Genomic DNA, 20,432 nt, shown 5'->3' with positions numbered 1-20,432 from the left:
GGTGATCTTGGAGCCCAGGAAGATAAAATCTGTCACTACCTCCATTTCTTCCCCATCTATTTGCCAGGAATTGAGAGGGCCGGATGCCATGATCTTGGTTTTCTTAATGTTGAGTTTCAAGCCCACTTTTGCACTCTCCTTCTTCACCCACATCAAGAGGCTCTTTAGTTCCTCTTCACTTTCTGCCATTAGAGTGGTATCATCTGCATATCTTTTATAAGAGCTCAAAAGATTTTATGGATTAAATTTCATTTCATATTCAGAAAGCGTTATCCTAATTGGTACATCTTGGAGCACATCTTTCTCCTTCCGTCCTGGCTACTTTTTACAGAGGCACAATTGGGAGCATTTTAACAAACCGCATCAATGTTTGGTTTGGTTGGTAGCAGACCTTCAGATAGAAAGTCCATGTAAAGTGGTAAGGGCCGCCGAGAAGATTATAGGAAGCCCGCTTCCCGTTATTCAGGATACGGCTTACAAGCATTTATATGTGCTTAGAGCTCGGGGCATTGTTAGAGATTCCCCACACACCACTTCACGGTCTGTTCCTGTTGTTCCCCTCTGGGAGGAGGTTTCAAAGTATTTATAGCAGAACTGGTAGATTCTGTAACAGCCTTGTTCCTTATGCCATCCGTCTTGTAGTTTCGCAGGATTTTTCTCCCCCCCCCCCATGTATATGTATACATTTGAATTAGACTGTGATGTTTCTCTGTGTCATATATGTGTACATATGTGGGTACATGCATAATAGTATTTTTTTTTAGAGTTGAACGTGATAAAATATCATTTTAATGTATGCTGTTTAGTGTGCATTTAAAGTGACAATAAAATTTTTATTCTGTTTCATTTCATTCCATATTTTCTATTATGTTCTGTTTTGTTCTGTTCTGTTCCATTCCGTCCCATCCCGTCCCATCCTGTCCCGTCCCATTCCTTCTATTCTATTCCATTCCATCCCATCCCATCTCATCCCATCTATTCTATTCTATTTCATCCCATCCCATTCCATTCTATTCTATTCCACTCCATTCCATTCCATTCCATATTTTCTGTTCTGTTTTGTTCTGTTCTGTCCCTTCTGTTCTGTTCTGTTCTGTTCCATCCCGTCCCATCCTGTCCCGTCCCATTCTATTCTATTCTATTCTATTCTATTCTATTCCATTCCATTCCATTCCATTCCATCCCATCCCATCCCATCCCATCCCATCCCATCCCTTCCATCCCTTCCATTCCATTCCATTCTATTCTATTCTATTCTATTCTATTTCATCCCATCCCATTCTATTCCATTCCATTGCATTCCAGACCCATATCTAGACCCATACCAGTCGGGCTTCAGGCCGGGACACAGCACGGAAACGGCATTGGTCACGTTGGTAAATGATCTCTGGAGGGCCCGGGACAGGGGTTATTCCTCTGTCCTTGTGCTTTTGGACCTCTCAGCAGCTTTTGATACTGTGGACCATGGTATCATGCTGCGGCGTCTCGGTGAGTTAGGAGTGGGAGGCACTGTTATGCAGTGGTTCTCCTCCTTCCTCACCGACCGTACGCAGTCTGTATTGGCAGGGGGACAGAGGTCGACTCCTAGGCCCCNTCCGAGGTTTTCATTGTTGTGAGCATTTCTGTTGAGGATTGGCAGCAGGGGTGGGGTGGGGGGTGTTTGGTTTTTATTCCCCCCGTCTGCTGGGTGGTTGCAGCAGGTTTTGGTCACTTCACATGACCCTGGGACACTGTGACCGTCATAAATATGAATCAGTTGCCAAGCATCTGAATGTAAATCACAAGACCCTGGAAAGGCTGCAACATTCCAGCTGATCGGCGCTTCTTCTGGGCTCAGCAGAAGCACCAGGATCAGTGCTGTTTTCCAGCTGATTGGTGCTTCTTCAGGGCTCAGCAGAAGCACCAGGATCAGCGCCGAGCTCCAGCTGGAGCCTGGCGCTGATCCTGGCGCTTCCGCTGAGCCCTGACAGCCCCGAAGAAGCGCCGATCAGCTGGAAAGCGGCACTGATCCTGGCGCTTCTGCTGAGCCCTGACAGCCCTGCAGCTCCAGCCGTCTCTCGCTCAGGCTTGTGCGGTGCTGCCACCGGTTCAGCTCATTCCCCTCCCCCGCTACCACTTTTCTAGGATGGTCGCGTACCACCTGCCAGGTGCCAATGTACCACAGGTGGTACCCGTACCACTGGTTGAAAAGCCCTGCTCTAGGATGATGGTCATGCTTGTTTGCAAATAATCCCTCATTGTGTGTAAACGTGACTCACTGCTGCAAAGCTTTCTCAGTGTACAAAGTAGTCCTCAACTTAACAACCACTCCTTTAGTGACCACATGGCCCTGAAAAAAAATGACTTATGACCATTTTTCATACTTACGGCCGTTGCAGCATCCCCACGGTCACGTGATCAGAATTCAGAAGCCCGTCAACTGACTCACATTCGTGACGGTTGCAGTGACCCCGGGGGGGGGGTGTCACCTGATCCCCTTTTGCGACCTTTCTGACAAGCAAAGTCAGAAGCCAGATTCACTTAACGACCGAGTTACGAGCTTAAAACCGGGTGCCGTGATTCGCTTTCACAAACGTGGCCAGAAAGCTCATAAAATGGGCTGAAAACAGCCGTCTCGCTTAGCGACGTAAACATCGGGCTCCGTTGGCAGTCGTAAGCCGAGGACTGCCCGTCGTTCTTCGTGAAGAAGGGGGTGGGTGGGTTTCGTCCGTCCTCCGGGCCTCATCTGTTTTGCCTCTTCCCTTCCAAGGCGGAGAAGATCGAAAGCCTGCCTGCGGAGGAACGGAAGGCCAAGGCCACGGCCGTCAGCAGCGGCCGCCTTCTCACTCAAGAAGACTTCCAGAAAATCCGGCTGGCTCAGCTGAGCAAGGAACTCAAATCTGCGCCTGGCAAGGCAGCCAAGAGGAAGAACGTAGAAATAGACAGTGAAGAAGAATCGAGGTAAAAAAAAATTGCTGATGCAGGCAAGGGGTCCTTGCGTTGAGAGTTGCGGGAGGCAGCAAAATCCGACGTGGAAGGGCATAGCCAGGTTTTTGAAGGACCTCTAAATAAATGGGCCACCTCTCATTCTTCTTGCTTTAAAACCTTAGGCGGGAAAGCCGGCTGGGTGACTGTGGGCCAGTCTCTAGGAGACTGAGTTCTAGTCCCGCCTTAGGCATGAAAGCCGGCTGGGTGACTGTGGGTCAGTTGCTAGGAGACTGTGAGTTTTACTCCCGCCTTAGGCATGAAAGCCGGCTGGGTAACTGTGGGCCAGTCGCTAGGAGACTGTGAATTCTAGTCTCACTTTAGGCATGAAAGCCGGCTGGGTGACTTTGGGCCAGTCGCTAGGAGACTGTGAGTTCTAGTCTCACTTTAGGCATGAAAGCCGGCTGGGTGACTTTGGGCCAGTCGCTAGGAGACTGTGAGTTCTAGTCTCACCTTAGGCATGAAAGCCGGCTGGGTGACTTTGGGCCAATCTCTAGGAGATTGTGAGTTCTAGTCTCACCTTAAGCATGAAAACCAGCTGGGGGACTTTGGGCCAGTTGCTAGGAGACTGTGAGTTCTAGTCTCACCTTAGGCATGAAAGCCAGCTGGGGGACTTTGGGCCAGTCGCTGGGAGACTGAGTTCTCCCGCCTTAGGCATGGAAGCCGGCTGGGTGACTTTGGGCCAGTCGCTAGGAGACTGTGAGTTCTAGTCTCACCTCAGGCATGAAAGCCGGCTGGGTGACTTTGGGCCAATCTCTAGGAGATTGTGAATTCTAGTCTCACCTTAGGCATGAAAGCCGGCTGGGTGACTTTGGGCCAATCTCTAGGAGTCTAGGAGATTGTGAGTTCTAGTCTCACCTTAGGCATGAAAGCCGGCTGGGTGACTTTGGGCCAGTCTCTAGGAGTTCTAGTCCCGCCTTAGGCATGAAAGCCGGCTGGGTGGCTTTGGGCCAGTTGCTGGGAGATTGTGAGTTCTAGTCTCGCCTCGGGCATGAAAGCCAGCTGGGTGACTTTGGGTCAGTCGCTAGGAGACTGAGTTTTAGTCCCACTTTAGGCATGAAAGCCGACTCGGTGACTTTGGGTCAGTCGCTAGGAGATGGTGAGTTCTAGTCCCACCTTAGGCATGAAAGCCGGCTGGGTGACTTTGGGCCAGTCGCTGGGAGACTGAGTTCTAGTCTCGCCTCGGGCATGAAAGCCAGCTGGGTGACTTTGGGCCAGTCGCTAGGAGAGTGTGAGTTCTAGTCCCGCCTTAGGCATGAAAGCCGGCTGGGTGACTTTGGGCCAGTTGCTAGGAGACTGTGAGTTCTAGTCCCGCCTTAGGCATGAAAGCCAGCTGGGTGACTTTGGGCCAGTCTCTAGGAGACTGTGAGTTCTAGTCTCAACAGCCCTGTGAAGTAGGTTAGGCAGAAAGAGAGAGAGAAAGAGAGAGAGAGAGAGAGAGAGAGAGAGAGGGAGGGAGAGAGAGAGAAAGAGGGAGGGAGGGAGAGAGAAAGGAGGAGGGAGAGAGAGGGAGGGGGGGAGGGAGAGAGAAAGGGACGGAGGGAGAGTGAAAGGAGGAGGGAGGGAGGGAGAGAGGGAGAGGGAGAGAGAAAGGGAGAGGGAGGGAGAGAGAGAGAGAGGGAGGGAGGGAGAGAGAGAGAGAAAGGGGGGGAGAGAAAGGGACGGAGGAAGAGAGAAAGGAGGGAGGGAGAGAGAGGGAGGGAGAGAGAAAGAAAGGGAGAGAGAGGGAGAGGGAGAAGAGAAAGAAGGAGGGAGGGAGAGAGAGGGAGACGGAGAGAGAAAGAGAGGGAGAGAAAGAGAGAGGGAGGGGGAGAAAGAGAGAGAGAAAGAGACTGGCCTAAAGTCATCCAGCCGCTTTCATGCCTAAGGAAGGACTAGAACTCAGGATCGGTTGGGTTCTAGCCTGGTGACCTAACGACAACCCAAAGTGGCTCTCAAGTTTCTCCTCCTCTTGAAGGAATATTTTTTTTTCCTTTCTGGCCTCAGGCTGTTAGTATCTCTGTGATCTTTTGCAGGGGGGAGCTGCTCTCACTTAGAGACATCGAGCACCTCCATAAAAAGCCTCGGTCTGATAAAGAGACAAGATTAGCCACCGCAAAGGTGAGTTGCGTGCGTGTAAACCTGCGAGATTTACATTTGCTTCAGTTCGTTCAAAACCACTTGAAAAGCTCAGCCAGCCCTTTTGCTGTCTCCGTTTTGATGTTCCGTCTGTCTCCCCAGGGATGGGCCCGTTCCTGTGAAAAGCCTCTAAGGCAGAGGTGTGTAGTTTGGGTGGGAGGGCCAATAAGATTGCACACCAGGAAATTACAATCCCAAACTTAAGCTTTTTGAAGTGGGTGTCCCAAAGGAGCTTGTTCTAAAAGGCAACTGGACTTTCTTGACTTTTTTTTTCCTCTTTGAAACCATTTCACTTCTCACCCAAGAAGCTTCTTCAAAAGTTCAGAACAAGTTAGAATTAAAGACAGGCCTTGGATGAGAAGCGAAAGGTTTTCAAAGAAAACGTTGCTAATCAAGGAGAGAAGCAACCTAGAACTAAGGAGAAACTTCCTGACAGTTAGAACCAATTAACCAGTGGAACAACCTGCCTCCAGAAGCGGTGAATGCTCCAACACTGGAAGTTTTTAAGAAGAGACTGGACAGTCACTTGTCTGAAATGGTATAGGGCAGGGGTAGGCAACCTTGGCTCTTTTATGACTCGTGGACTTCAACTCCCAGAATTCCTGAGCCAGCCATGCTGAGGGGAAAGGGAGAGGTTTCCAATCTGAGCCATGCTGGCTCAGNAGCCAGCATGGCTCAGCTTGGAAACTCTCCCTTTCCCCTCAGCATGGCTGGCTCGGGAATTCTGGGGGTTGAAGTCCACGAGTCATAAAAGAGCCAAGGTTCCCCACCCCTGGACTAGACAGACCTATTTGGTGGTGGTGCAGTGGTTAGAATGCAGTATTGCAGGCTGACTCTGCCCACTGCCAGCAGTTCGATCCTGATTGGCTCACGGTTGACTCAGCCTTCCAGCCTTCCGAGATCGGTAAAATGAGGACCCAGATGGTTGGGGGCAATAGGCTGACTCTGTAAACCACGTAGAGTGGGCTGTAAAGCACTGTGAAGCAGTATATAAGTGTAAGTGCTATTGCTGTTGCTACTGAGTTGTTCATCCTATAATTTAGCCTACAGAAGGTTTATTTATTTATTTTATTTATTAATTTAATTTATACCCCGCCCTTCTCCTCATGGGACTCAGTGTTTATCATCGTATACTTCTAGAACAGCGGTTCTCAACCTATGGGTCGCGACCCCATTTGGGGTCGATCGACCATTTCACGGGGGTCGCCAAGCAAGGCTGTCTGCCATTTTTTTCCCCTTTTCCGGCGGGTACCTTACCTCCTTTGAGCTAGGCCAGTTGGTGGTCGGCCTGCTCCGTCTCTGCCGCTTGCCAGCTATGCCTCGGCCGGCGCAGGGGGCGGAACCACGCATGCGCGGCGCTCCTGGGCAGGGAAAGTCCTCGACTTACGACCGGTTGGGTAGTCCTTGACTTACGACCAGTTTAGTCCTCGACTTACGACCGGTTTAGTCCTCGACTTACGACTGGTTTAGTCCTCGACTTACGACCGGTTGGTGGTCGCGGCATTAAAAAGGTTGAGAACCACTGTTCTAGAATATCATGTGCGGAGCTAAGCTAATTTATTAGGGAGGAGGGAGAATGCCCCTTAAGGTGGGCACTGCGTCAGAGAAAGCCCACCACCCAAGACTCACCCAATATAAGTCTCCGGCAGAATCATACTCGCAGCATGCCTTCTCTGCCAATAACAGCTGCTTATTATGATATGTTGCCTTTCCGCAACGAAGCTATAATTTAATTGGTGAGCTTCCTCATTTAACTTCTGCAAGGCGTGCTGCATATTTTAAAATTAAACGCATTCGTGCATTTCAAAGCAAAAGGGAAAAACAAAACAACAAGTGAACCGGGTCGTAAAAGAGTGACATCGCTAACCTCTCTTTTCTTCCTCGTGGTTTTGAGGCTGGCAAGACCGACAGAAAAGAGTTTGTGAAAAGGAGAACAAAGCTCAACCCTTTCGCCAGCTCCACCAACAAAGAGAAGAAGAAGCAGAAGAATTTCATGATGATGCGATACAGCCACAACGTCCGGACGAAAAATAAGCGTTCTTTTCGGGAGAAGCAGGCAAGTGACGTTACGTAACAAAAAAGATGCCCAAATACAGGCAGTCCTCGACTTAGGACCACAACTGAGCCCCAAAATTTCTGCTCCTAAACGAGACAGCCGTTAAATCAGTTTTGCCCCATTTTATGACCTCTCTTGTCACAGTTATTAAGTGAATCATAGCAGTTGTTAAGTTAGTAACACCGTTGTTAAGTGAATCTGGCTTCCCCCATTGACTCTGCTTGTCAGAAGGTCACAAAAGGGGAATCACGTAACCCCGGGACACTGTGACCGTCATAAATATGAGTCAGTGGCCAAGGGTCTGAATTTTGATCCCATGACCAAGGGGATGCTGCAACGGTCGTAAGTGTGAAAAAACGGTCGTAAGTCACTTTTTTTCACTGCCCCTTGTAACTTCGAACGGTCACTAAACGAACCGCTGGAAGTCGAGGACTTCCTTTATGCTCGAACAAAACACAGGTTCCTGTGTGTCAGGGGTGTCAAACTCAATTTCATTGAGGGCCGCATCAGCATTGCGGTTGCCCTCGGGGGGGGTGGCTGGCCAGGGTGGGTGCGGCCTACTGGGTGGGCGTGGAGGGAGTGGGTGTGGCCTACTGGGTGGGCATGGCTAGCTCTACATTGTTCGCATCAAGGGTGCCTGTGGGGGCCTGGGCAGGAGTGGGACAGATCTGAGGGTCTCTGGCAGAAGGGGGTGGGACCGGGGCAAGCGCCAAGGCATGGTCCATTTCTTCATTCCTCACAAAGGGTGACACCTCCCCAGCATGCACCCAGGGGGCGGGGCCGACGCGGCAGGGTCTGGTTCCTCGCTGTTTCCGGACGGCCTTGTGGAGCTAAGACTGAATGTGTTTCAGCATAGAGGGCCACCACAAAATTGTACATTGGCTCCCGGCCGGCCTGGGCCAGGGCCAAGGCAGCGGGGGCCGTTCCCTCACTGTTTCCAGGATGGCTTCGCGGGCCACATGAAACCACTTCGCGGCTGCATCCGGCCCCCGGACCTTGTGTTTGACATGTCTGCTGTATGTTATTAAGGCAGATTATTTTAGGTCCCTAAAAACCAGATCAAGGATTGCTGGAAATGAGTAATGATAATGTTTGCTTACGTCTGCTTGCACCTCCCCTGAGGGAAGCCCAAGCCGAAGATTACTCCGTGTTAATTAAACATTAGAGGTAATGCATAGTTATCAGTTGTTGTGAGCTACATACGAGCTTTTTGAATGAATTAAAAGTATTTTTATTTCTGTACACTGGGCAGCTTTTACTTCATTAGCTTCATCCTTTTAGGCCCTTGCTTTCTTTCCTGTTTCCTGTTTCCCGGTCCCAATTTCTATTTTTCCCTGGCTTTAGAATAGCTGCAAACGCTAAACTTAGTCGTATAGGTAATTCTCAACTTATGACCCTAATGGACCCTAATGCTCAGTACTTAACATGAGTCACAACACCCGCAGCTGTAAAGTGGAGCCATTGTTTGTTATTGGCCATTTTGGGTGAAAAACAGAAGTCAATGCCATTTTTTTTTAAATTTATTTTTTTGCAAAAGTGTCGTCAAGGGCAGTCATACGACTACAGGACACTGCAAANAATTCTCAACTTATGACCCTAATGGACCCTAATGCTCAGTACTTAACATGAGTCACAACACCCGCAGCTGTAAAGTGGAGCCATTGTTTGTTATTGGCCATTTTGGGTGAAAAACAGAAGTCAATGCCATTTTTTTTTAAATTTATTTTTTTGCAAAAGTGTCGTCAAGGGCAGTCATACGACTACAGGACACTGCAAACAGCCATAAATTTGAGCCAGCTGCCAAGCCTCTTGAGATTGATCACGTGACCAGGGGCGCAACCATTGGAACTTTGAAATTCGGTCATAAATACCTTTTGAGGGTGTCTGTTGTGACTTTGAATAGTGGCTAGGCAACTAGTTGGGACTACCTGTATTTGTTAAAACAATGTTTTTCAACCTTGGCTCTTTTATGACTCGTGGACTTTGACTCCCAGAGGCTGGCTGGGGAATTCTAGGAGTTGAAGTCCACATGTCTTAAAAGGGGCTGTGTTTGAAGAACACTGGCTTAAGAAGGTTGAGTGAGGATACAAAGCACTGAAATATAAATTCTAAGCTTTTTCTACTTTACGGATTATTATTTTTGTGGTTAAACATGCGTCGGTGAGCATTAAGAGGCTTTCTTTCATTCATGTGGTATGGGAACCATCGAGTTACGTTAAGCATCCTTTTGGTTGAGTAGGCAACCTTGGCTCTTTGATGACTCGTGGACTTCAACTCCCAGAATTCCTGAGCCAACCATGCTGGGAGTTGAAGTCCACGAGTCATCAAAGAGCCAAGGTTGCCTACCCCTGGTTTAGCATATGCTATGGATTTAGAACAGGATGCGAAAACTATTTTGAACTGGGGAATTGAATGCAGGAGATTTTATAAGGGATGTTGTGCCGTGTATAAATTCAGAGGTTTTTCCTTTGCAAAGTATGTCATTTTTGCTAACTTTTATTTTATTTTATTTTATTTTGCAATTGCAGCTGGCTCTACGGGACGCCCTTTTGAGGCAGAAAAAAAGACTCACCAAATAACCACAGCATGGCAGAGGATATAAATGTCAGAAATTACAGTTTGAAAAGCCAAAACTAAGAGGACCGGAGAAAGATAGCTGAAAATGGTGAACTAAAGCCATACACCGATTTCATTCACAAGACAATTTAAAGAAGACTTCTCTATACATTATGTGCATAAGAAAAAAAATATTAATGACATTCAGCTCTTTCTCTCAGCTCATGATGGAAGAAAAGTTCTTTTGAAAATGAAGGTGGAAAAAAAGTACGATGCTAAAAGGCAACGATTTGTGTTCCGGACTTCATAATCCAATCCAAATCCTATGAATTGCAAAGGGATTGTTTTACAAGGAAATGGTGCTTCAGAACTGCATCAGCCTGCAAATTTATATATATGGGGAAAGAACGTAGCTTCTACATGATTGTGAAACATGGTTTTAAATATATTTTAAAATAAACATATATTTCTGCCTTCTCATTTATTGACTAAACTGTAACATGAGTTAGACTGACTGATCTAACTCATCTTGCTGAAGAACCTTTTCACAGAAACATAGTTGGAAGAGATTGTAGAGGTCATCTAGCCTAACCCTCTGTTTGGTGTAGGAGCATTTTTTGACAGATGACCCTTCCAACCTCTGGCTCAGTGTTTCTCAACCTTGGCAATTTTAAGGCATGTGGACTTCAACTCCCAGAATTCCACAGCCAGCATTGCTGGCTGTGGAATTCTGGGAGTTGAAGTCCACATGCCTTAAAATTGTCAAGGTTGAGAAACACTGCTCTGGCTGAAGACTTATTTTATGTCTTTATGACAATGAGTTGCCTATTTCACTGTGTAGGGGGGGCTGTGTCATCCCACTTTACCAGAAGTGTAGTAATTACATAATGCATTTTAATAACTTCTGACCTCAGCCTTGCATATTTCTTTTCTTTTCTTTTTTTAATCAAGTTTTATTAATTTTTCAATTTTTTACAGCCAAGTGATTAGGAAACACCGTGGAGACAGGGTAATCCATAGTCCAGTAACAGCGTCATTCATGTAAATCAAAAATTAGATCATTAGAGGTTCCCTCTCTATTTCCCTTAATTATTATATCATATTCAATTTAATACATTTCTTAATAAAGCTCAATCAATCAATACGTTATATAAACACAATTTTAGTTACAGATATTGCCTTGGATATTTCTAAATACAATTTAGAAGGCTGTGTGAAAAGTGCCGTTTTAGCATTCCTACGAACTTTGCACTACTTTGGCATAAGTTCAGTGAACTTTCCTGCATGGTTTAATAAATCAACTCTATTTACATTACTACAGGATGATGAAATGGAAAAACTTTGCAAGCTATTATACTATCATAAAAAATTAGAACAAAATGCTTTTAGCCTGATATATATATATACATACACTTGGCCTGACCACCTTCAAGCTCTCTTCAAATGACCAGGTTCTCTAGCCCATAATATTTGAGCATCCCATAATGCTGTATCCCATAATATACTCCCATCCCATCCGTGTGATTGGTTACGGATCTGGAGAACCACCTTCGTTAAATCATGAGAATTAGATACTGAAATAAAACAATGAGAAAATGCAGGGAGTGTAAACTTCAACCATCCACCCACAGCCACAGTTCCCATAACATTAATTAGAAGAATTTTTGCTTACATTATGACACAGTTGTGGTTAAGATAGTTGTGGCAGTGTTTGATGTCTAACTCAGTTGTTTAGATTACATTGCATTCTCTTGTACTAAGCTATAGGAGTAAGGACATAGAAAAACAGGAAAGAAGGGACATTTTTACTCTTTCATCCCAAAGACACTGATTTTTTTAGTTATTTTTATTCACAGGTAGTCCTTGACATACGACCACAATTGAGCCCAAAATTTCTGTTACTAAGCAAGACAGCGGTTAAGTGAATTTTGCCCCATGCATCTTAGGACCCAACTTGTCATAGTTGTTAAGCAAGTCATGCAGTTGTTCAGTTAGTAACACGGTTGTTGCTAGCCAGAAGGTCATAAAAGGGATCACGTGACCACGGGACAGTGCAAGCATCCGAATTTTGATCACGTGACCACGGGGGTACTGCAATTCTTGTGTGAAAAAACAGTCATAAATCACTTTTTCAGGGCCGGTGTTAACTTCAAATGGTTACTGAATGGTTGTAAGTGAAGGACCACCTGGATTAAGAAAATGTATGTAGCTGCCCAACTTACTTCATGGCGACTCTGGGCAGCTTACAAAAGGCCTGGCTTTTGATGTTGGAAAAAATTAAGACAGTATCCTGGGATTGGAAAACAACAACAACAACAACCCTGGGTAGATCACCTGAGATCCCACTTTGTTAGCCACACAAATGATCACATACTGGACAGGTAGATGGAGAACCTTTACACAATGGGGTGAAGTATTAAATCAGGGTTTGTGAGTCTCGTTTGAGCCAGCAGTGTGCTGCAGCTGCCAAAAAGGCCAACACAGTGCTAGGCTGCATTAACTGAGGGATAGAATCAAGATCACGTGAATTGTTAATACCACTTTACAAGGCCTTGGTAAGGCCACACTTGGAATACTGCATCCAGTTTTGGTCACCGCGATGTAAAAAAGATGTTGAGACTCTAGAAAGAGTACAGAGAAGAGCAACAAAGATGATTAGGGGACTGGAGGCTAAAACATATAAGGAACGGTTGCTGGAATTGGGTATGTCTAGTTTAATGAAGAGAAGGACGAGGAGGGGACATGATAGCAGTGTTCCAATATCTCAGGGGCTGCCCCAAAGAAGAGGGAGTCAAGCTATTTTCCAAGGCGCCTGAAGGCAGGACAAGAAGCAACGGGTGGAAACTAATCAAGGAGAGAAGCAACCTAGTTGATTCCTCTTTGAAGGACTGTCAATCTTGTTAATTGGTCACCTTGTTGGACGGAGGTCTTCGCCACTTACGAGGTTGTGACCTCCAAAAATTCTTCTCTGACCTGAGCCATTTGTCCGAAATGGTATAGGGTTTCCTGCCTGAGCAGGGGGTTGGACTAGATGACCTCCAAGGTCCCTTCCAACTTTACTATTATTACTACTACTACTACTACTACTACTACTACTACTACTATTATTATTATTATTATTATTATTATTATTATTAAAACATCAGCTGGCAGAACATGGCCATGACTTAAGGGTGGGTATCTAGGCACCTGCACCTTCCTCAGCAGAAACATACCTGGGTGCCTACCTCCCTGCTCACCTGGTTGTTCAAGACAGTATCTGCAAGGTGTGGGTCAGAGGGGATGGTTAATTCATGATTTCTTTTAATGGAGGTTGTGATTAAAAATTCCCCAGGGCTGAATTAACCCATCATATAGTTTTGAGGCTTGAGGACTTAAGGGGAAAGATGAGCCTAGCTGGGCTGTTTTCTTGCAGACGTTTCATGACCCAAACTAGGTAACAGCATTGGTGCACGTAGGGAATGGGTTTTTTCTTCTTCTTACTAACATTCAAGATCACATGAAGTGTTAATACTACTTTATAATGCCTTGGTAAGGCCACACGTGGAATACTGCATCCAGTTTTGGTCACCACGATGTAAAAAAGATGTTGAGACTCTGGAAAGAGTACAGAGAAGAGCAACAAAGATGATCAGGGGACTGGAGGCTAAAACATATAAGGGACGGTTGCTGGAATTGGGTATGTCTAGTCTAATGAAGAGAAGAACGAGGGGGGGGACATGATAGCAGTCTTCCAATATCTCAGGGGCTATCACAAAGGAGTCAAGCGCCTGAAGGCAGGACAAGAAGCAACGGATGGAAACTGATCAAGGAGAGAAGCAACCGAGAACTAAAGAGAAACTTCCTGACAGTTAGAACAATTAACCAATGGAACGTGCTTCCAGAAATTGCGAATGCTCCAACACTGGAAGTTTTTAAGAAGAGATTGGACAACCATTTGTCTGAAATAGTATAGGGTTTCCTACCAGAATAGGGGGTTAGACTAGAAGACCTCCAAGGTCCCTTCCAACTCTGTGATTCTGTTATTCTGTAAAGAGAGATCCAATCTAAAATTAAGGAGAAATTTCCTGTCAGCAAGAACAATGAAACAGTGGAATGGCTTGTCTCCAGATGTTCTGGGTGCTCCATCACTGGAAGTTTTTAAGAAGAGACTGGATAGCCATTTGTCTGGAATGATATAGGGTCTCCTGCTTGGGCAGGGATTTGGAATAGAAGATCTCCAAGGTCCTTCCAACTCCTATTATTCTGTAATCCAACTATGGATACAAATACACATTATGAAAAAAAAAAGCTGGATTGTCCTGATCACTAGCCAAGATGAGGCTATTACTTCAAATATCAGTTGCTATGTACTGTGGGAGATGCCATGCTAATATATACCACCCTGTTCTTTTGAAATATGTAATGGACATTGTCCATTACCAATCTAAAGAAAAAACATGTCAGTGCAGTGGCTTTTGCATATGAAATAGATAGCGAGCCATCTTATTATTTTCAACAGGAATTAAAAAAAAAACAATTTAAAGGAAAATTGTATTTATAATAAGGGACACATAGATATTTAACTCTTCTATCTTTTTGAACTTTAATTTAACTGAACACTCACACAGGAAAGTAATTGAATAATTTCAGATTTCTTGAGAAGTAGATATTAAAATGCAAACTGTGATATAATTTTCAAGTATACTATAAACCCCATGGACAAATAGCATCTCCTGGCTTATCTCTGTAAAACAGGAGCAGATTATTTTGCTCAGATATATGCAACAGATAACTGAGTTTCATCACAATGGAAAGCATGACATCATTAGTCATTGTTACACATCGAAGCTGAGCTGTGAAATGACGGGAGATGCCACTGCGTCTGAAATCTGAAAGGCCTATCTAAGACAGGTGGAGCTCCAGCTGCTAAGACCTTGTAAAAACAACAAGACCATCAGAAATGGCCAGCTTCAGACGCAGCAGGAGTTGGAGCCTAACTCGCATCCATCGCAGGCGTCGACGGAGGAAGGGGCGTGGGGGTAAATCTGGAAGGAGGCGTGGAAGACGACATGGCAGAAGGAGAGGTATACAGTCAAGGCATTAAACCTTACAACTACATTACGGCACCATATGTTAACGTTGTTGTTAATTGCGAAGTCGTGTCCGACCCATTGCAACCCCATGGACAACGTTCCTCCAGGTCTTCCTGTCCTCTACCATCTTCTGGAGTCCATTTAAGCTCACGCCTACTGCTTCAGTGACTCCATCCAGCCACCACATTCTCTGTCATCCCGTTCTTCTCTTGCCCTCCATCTTTCCCAGCATTAGGCTCTTCTCCAGTGAGTCCTTCCTTCTCATTAGGTGGCCAAAGTATTTCAGTTTCAACTTCAGGATCTGGCCTTCTAAAGAGCAGTCGGGGTTGATCTCTTCTAGGACTGACCGGTTTGAACGCCTTGCAGTCCAGGGGACTCGCAGGAGTCTTCTCCAGCACCAGAGTTCAAAGGCCTCCATTCTTTGGCACTCAGCCTTTCTTATGGTCCAACTTTCACAGCCATACATTGCAACTGGGAAAACCATGGCCTTGACTCTACGCACTTTTGTTGGCAGGGTGATGTCTCTGCTTTTTAGTATACTGTCTAGATTTGCCATAGCTTTCCTCCCCAGGAGCAAGCGTCTTTTAATTTCTTGGCTGCAGTCCCCATCTGAGGTGATCTTGGAGCCCGGGAAATATTCAAACACATCTCAACATCACTAATGTTGGTTTTGTCTTTTCCAGGTCGTAAATCCTCAGGTGGCAGAAGAGGGAGAAGAAGGAGAAAGCACTAAGTTTTCAGAAAGGAGAAAAAAATCAAACCTCCTTTTTCTTTCACTGAAACGTGCTGCAAGAATTCCCAAGGACCAGATAGCCTGAAACAATTTGGAACATACCACCTGTCAATAAAGGCTAACATTTCATTTTGGAGTCTTTTCATCTTTTAGGAGAAGTAGAGACATAAGAAACAAAAATAGTAAACTGCAGACATTTCAAGCCACTTCTTATTTCTAGTAGTAGAGCACTTAAAACCAGAGAAACGAAGGAGTATCTTTGTTTAGAGCAGGGGTCTGCAACCTTGACGACTTTTAAGACTTGTGGACTTCAGTTCCCAGAATCCCTCAGCCAGCATAGCTTAAAGTTGTCAAGGTTGCAGACCCCTGCTCTAGAGGCTTTACATCAAAAGGACAATCAAAACCATATATCACAGGGCTTTTCAACCTTTTCACCCATTGTACCACTTTTAGGATATGGCAACATCCGAGTACCACCAGTCGCCTAGCAAGGTGTCAAAAACTTGATGACCCCCCCCAAAAAAGGAAAAAAGTGATAAAGTACAGATAGTCCTCGACTTACAACAGTTCGCTTAGTGACTGTTCGAAGTTACAATGGCACTGAAAAAAGTGCCCCCCAAGCCACAGCTGAGCAAGACACCTGCCTGCCCACCCGGCCGCGCTCTTCCTCCTGTCCGAAGTTTTCATTGTTGTGAGCATTTCTGTTGAGGATTGGCAGCAGGGGTGGGGTGGGGGGTGTTTGGTTTTTATTCCCCCCGTCTGCTGGGTGGTTGCAGCACGTTTTGGTCACTTCACATGACCCTGGGACACTGTGACCATCATAAATATGAATCAGTTGCCAAGCATCTGAATGTAAATCACAAGACCCTGGAGATGCTGCAACATTCCAGCTGATCGGCGCTTCTTCTGGGCTCAGCAGAAGCGCCAGGATCAGTGCCGAGCTCCAGCTGGAGCCTGGTGCTGATCCTGGCGCTTTTGCTGAGCCATGACAGCCCTGCAGCTCCAGCCATCTCTCACTCAAGCTTGTGCGGTGCTGCCACCGGTTCAGCTCATTCCCCTCCCCCGCTACCACTTTTCTAGGATGGTCGCGTACCACCTGCCAGGTGCCAATGTACCACAGGTGGTACCCGTACCACTGGTTGAAAAGCTCTGATATATCATACAATATATACTGCCCTCTTCAATTGTTGTAACTTTCCATGTGAGGCAGTTAGCTTTCTCTTCTCCAAAGTATTCTATTATGTTAGTTTACAGACAAACTTTAAATATATGTTATGCTTGCTTAATGTAGATACCTTCACATACACAGTTGCAGAGCACTGTCCCACTGACATGAAGATTTGCATTTTTAGAACAACTCAGAAGGAGGGACAGCATTGGCACCTCCTAAACGTTGGTGCCCTGGGCCAATACCTACTTTGCCTAGGCCAGGGGTAGGCAACCTTGGCTCTTTTATGACTCGTGGACTTCAACTCCCAGAATTCCTGAGCCAGCCATGCTGAGGGGAAAGGGAGATTTTCCAAGCTGAGCCATGCTGGCTCAGGAATTCTGGGAGTTGAAGTCCATGAGTCATAAAGCGGCCTAGGCCTAGGCCAGAGGTAGGCAGCCTTGGCTCTTTTACGACTCATGGACTTCAACTCCCAGAATTTCTGAGCCAGCATGGCTCACCTTGGAAACTCTCCCTTTCCCCTCAGCATGGCTGGCTCAGGAATTCTGGGAGTTGAAGTCCACGAATCATAAAAGAGCCAAGGTTGCCTATAGGCTAGGCCTATAGCTGGGGAAGTACATAATTTACACGATCTCAAATCTTGTCCTATTAACTCATTGCTTTCGTGCAAAGACCTCTAGAATGTGGATAGCTGGGCTCCACATGTGGATGTCCTTCTAACTTGTTGACAGCAGGGCTGTTCAATATTGTCTGCACAAAGAAGTACAGAGTTTGGAAGTGCTAGATTCATCTGTATCACTTGAGGTTCAATCAGTCAGCCTCTCTTGCTTTGGAGTTCTTTAGTTGGCTTATCACATGTGATTAATCCAGGACATGGATAACATCAACACTAGTCCATGGACTGCCAACCCCCCCCCCCCATTTAGATTATTCTAAATTTATTTTGAGTTAAGTTGAACGAAAGCTGCAGTTATGACAGAATATTGCAGCTAAATCATTGTTGTGACTTTGGGTACATTTAGAAAATATATTTTACTTGTTTCAAAGAAGCTGCAATTAGCTGCTAGTAAAAGATGGTTCCAGAAAAACATCTACTTCTGCTTCATTGGCTATGCTAAAGCCTTTGATTGTGTGGATCACAACAAATGGTGGCAAGTTCTTAAAGAGATGGGAGTACCAGACCATCTTATTTGTCTCTTGAGAAACCTATATGCGGGCCAAGAAGCAACAGTGAGAACTGGACACGGAACCACTGATTGGTTCAAAATTGGGAAAGGAGTCCGGCAAGGCTGTATACTGTCGCCCTGTCTATTTAACTTATATGCAGAGCACATCATGAGAAAGTCAGGGCTAGATAAATCAAAAGTTGGAATTAAGATTGCCGGGAGAAATATCAACAACCTAAGGTATGCAGATGATACCACTCTAATGGCAGAAAGTGAAGAGGAACTAAAGAGCCTCTTGATACGGGTGAAGAAGGAGAGTGCAAAAGTGGGCTTGAAACTCAACATTAAGAAAACCAAGATCATGGCATCCGGCCCTCTCAATTCCTGGCAAATAGATGGGGAAGAAATGGAGTAGTGACAGATTTTATCTTCCTGGGCTCCAAGATCACCACAGATGGGGACTGCAGCCAAGAAATTAAAAGACGCTTGCTCCTGGGGAGGAAAGCTATGGCAAATCTAGACAGCATACTAAAAAGCAGAGACATCACCCTGCCAACAAAAGTACATAGAGTCAAGGCCATGGTTTTCCCAGTTGCAATGTATGGCTGTGAAAGTTGGACCATAAGAAAGGCTGAGCGCCAAAGAATGGACTGCAAGGCGATCCAACCGGTCAGTCCTAGAGGAGATCAACCCCGATTGCTCTTTAGAAGGCCAGATCCTGAAGTTGAAACTCAAGTACTTTGGCCACCTAATGAGAAGGAAGGACTCCCTGGAGAAGAGCCTAATGCTGGGAAAGATTGAGGACAATAGAAGAAGGGGACGACAGAGAATGAGATGGCTGGATGGAATCACTGAAGCAGTAGGCGTGAACTTAAATGGACTCCAGAAGATGGTAGAGGACAGGAAGGCCTGGAGGAACATTGTCCATGGGGTCACAATGAGTTGGACACAACTTCGCAATTAACAACAACAACAACAAAAATTGGTTAGTGATGTTATTTTTTGTTCTCATAGGACTTTAGTTTTCAGCTTCTCCACACATACACTAAGCATCTCATTTTATATAGGCTATTAATGATAAATAAAGATGCTTTATTTTTACCACTGTCACAGCTTTATTTTGCTTAATAGGTTATGACATCCTCATGTTAGTTGCATCCAAAGTATTAAAATTCAATAAGCAACAGCGAACAACTTAGCTTCTATTGGAATGACTTTGTAAGTTAGCATAGTAACATTCACGCTCCCAATTTTAATTTGTTAGAAAACAAGTTCAGGCATGACACCACTATAACATTAATACATCATTTTTTTAATGACCTATTTTGTACTCTCCCGATTAAGATTTAATTAAAAAGATAATAAGCCTTAGGTCAGAGAAAATATCCTTTATGACATTCCAACTTATGGTCTTCCTATGCCAATAAAATATATTCTCATTAGGTCTTTGACCACCTCAAAACTAATGCTGTAATGCAGTGGTTCTTAACCTGGGTGATATTGCCCCCCTGGACGCGATTTCGTTTTTCAGGGGGGCGATGGAACGAAAAGGGGGTGATATGGGGCGATGGAGCAAGAAGTTTTGGGGACACTTTTGAGACTTTTTCGTACAGTGAATCGCTGCATATCTGTCGTACAAAAACATCAGATCGCTCGCTATTAGTGGATTGAATTGTGTTTTCAAATGTTCCTCCAGTTAGCTTCAGTACAGAACGCCGTACATATGTGAATACACATCGCTTATCTTCATGCGCGTTGCGGAGCGGCCTCTACCCATACAGTGGCGCGCCATTGGCCAGAATATGGGAGATATGGGGAAAAGACTGGAAATAAATTATTTGCATCGATATGTCCTGATGACAATTTTAAAGAAAACAAACAAAAAAAGTGTTTGCATAAATTGAACAATTCTTTCCTATTTTGTGATTGAGAGGTTATGTCGGGGGAGGGTGGCGAGGACAACTCCCTCATTGGCTCAAGGGGGCGATTCATTCAAAAAGGTTTAAGAACCACTGGACTAGACCAGGGCTTTTCAACCAGTGGTACGGGTAGCACCTGTGGTACATTGGCACCTGGCAGGTGGTACGCGACCATCCTAGAAAAGTGGTAGCAGGGGAGGGGGAATGAGCTGAACGGTGGCAGCACTGCAGAAGCCGGAGCGAGAGACGGCTGGAGCTGCAGGGCTGTCAGGGCTCAGCGGAAGCGCCAGGATCAGTGCCGCTTTCCAGCTGATCGGCGCTTCTTCGGGGCTGTCAGGGTTCAGTGGAAGCGCCAGGATCAGCGCCAGGCTCCAGCTGTTGCTCGGCGCTGATCCTGGTGCTTCTGCTGAGCCCAGAAGAAGCGCCGATCAGCTGGACTGTTGCAGCCTCTCCAGGGTCTTGTGATTTACATTCAAATGCTTGGCAACTGATTCATATTTATGACGGTCACAGTGTCCCAGGGTCACGTGAAGTGACCAAAACCTGCTGCAACCACCCAGCAGACGGGGGGGGGGAATAAAAACCAATCACCCCCCACCCCCACCCCCGCTGCCAATCCTCAACAGAAATGCTCACAACAATGGAAACCTCAGACAGGAGGAAGAGCGCCGCTGGGT

At 45.8% G+C, this 20,432-nt stretch overlaps 1 protein-coding gene across 1 annotated transcript in view; it reads left to right on the top strand.

Annotated features, from left to right (window-relative positions):
* SDAD1 (SDA1 domain containing 1) overlaps positions 1–10,155 on the top strand; it is a 37,495-nt gene extending 27,340 nt beyond the window's left edge. Inside the window, exons 17-20 of the mRNA XM_015820159.1 lie at positions 2,750–2,940; positions 4,980–5,064; positions 6,977–7,138; positions 9,667–10,155. Coding sequence (XP_015675645.1) covers positions 2,750–2,940; positions 4,980–5,064; positions 6,977–7,138; positions 9,667–9,717 — 489 coding nt within the window. The 3' untranslated portion in view covers positions 9,718–10,155. The remainder of the gene's footprint in view (positions 1–2,749; positions 2,941–4,979; positions 5,065–6,976; positions 7,139–9,666) is intronic.
* Positions 10,156–20,432: the final 10,277 nt, after the last annotated feature.

The sequence above is a fragment of the Protobothrops mucrosquamatus genome, unplaced genomic scaffold (assembly GCF_001527695.2).
Source record: "Protobothrops mucrosquamatus isolate PMUCROS unplaced genomic scaffold, P.Mucros_1.0 scaffold_153, whole genome shotgun sequence".
NCBI lineage: Eukaryota > Metazoa > Chordata > Lepidosauria > Squamata > Viperidae > Protobothrops > Protobothrops mucrosquamatus.
Note: the sequence above shows the minus strand (reverse complement) of the source record. Positions and strands in the feature narration are given on the sequence as shown.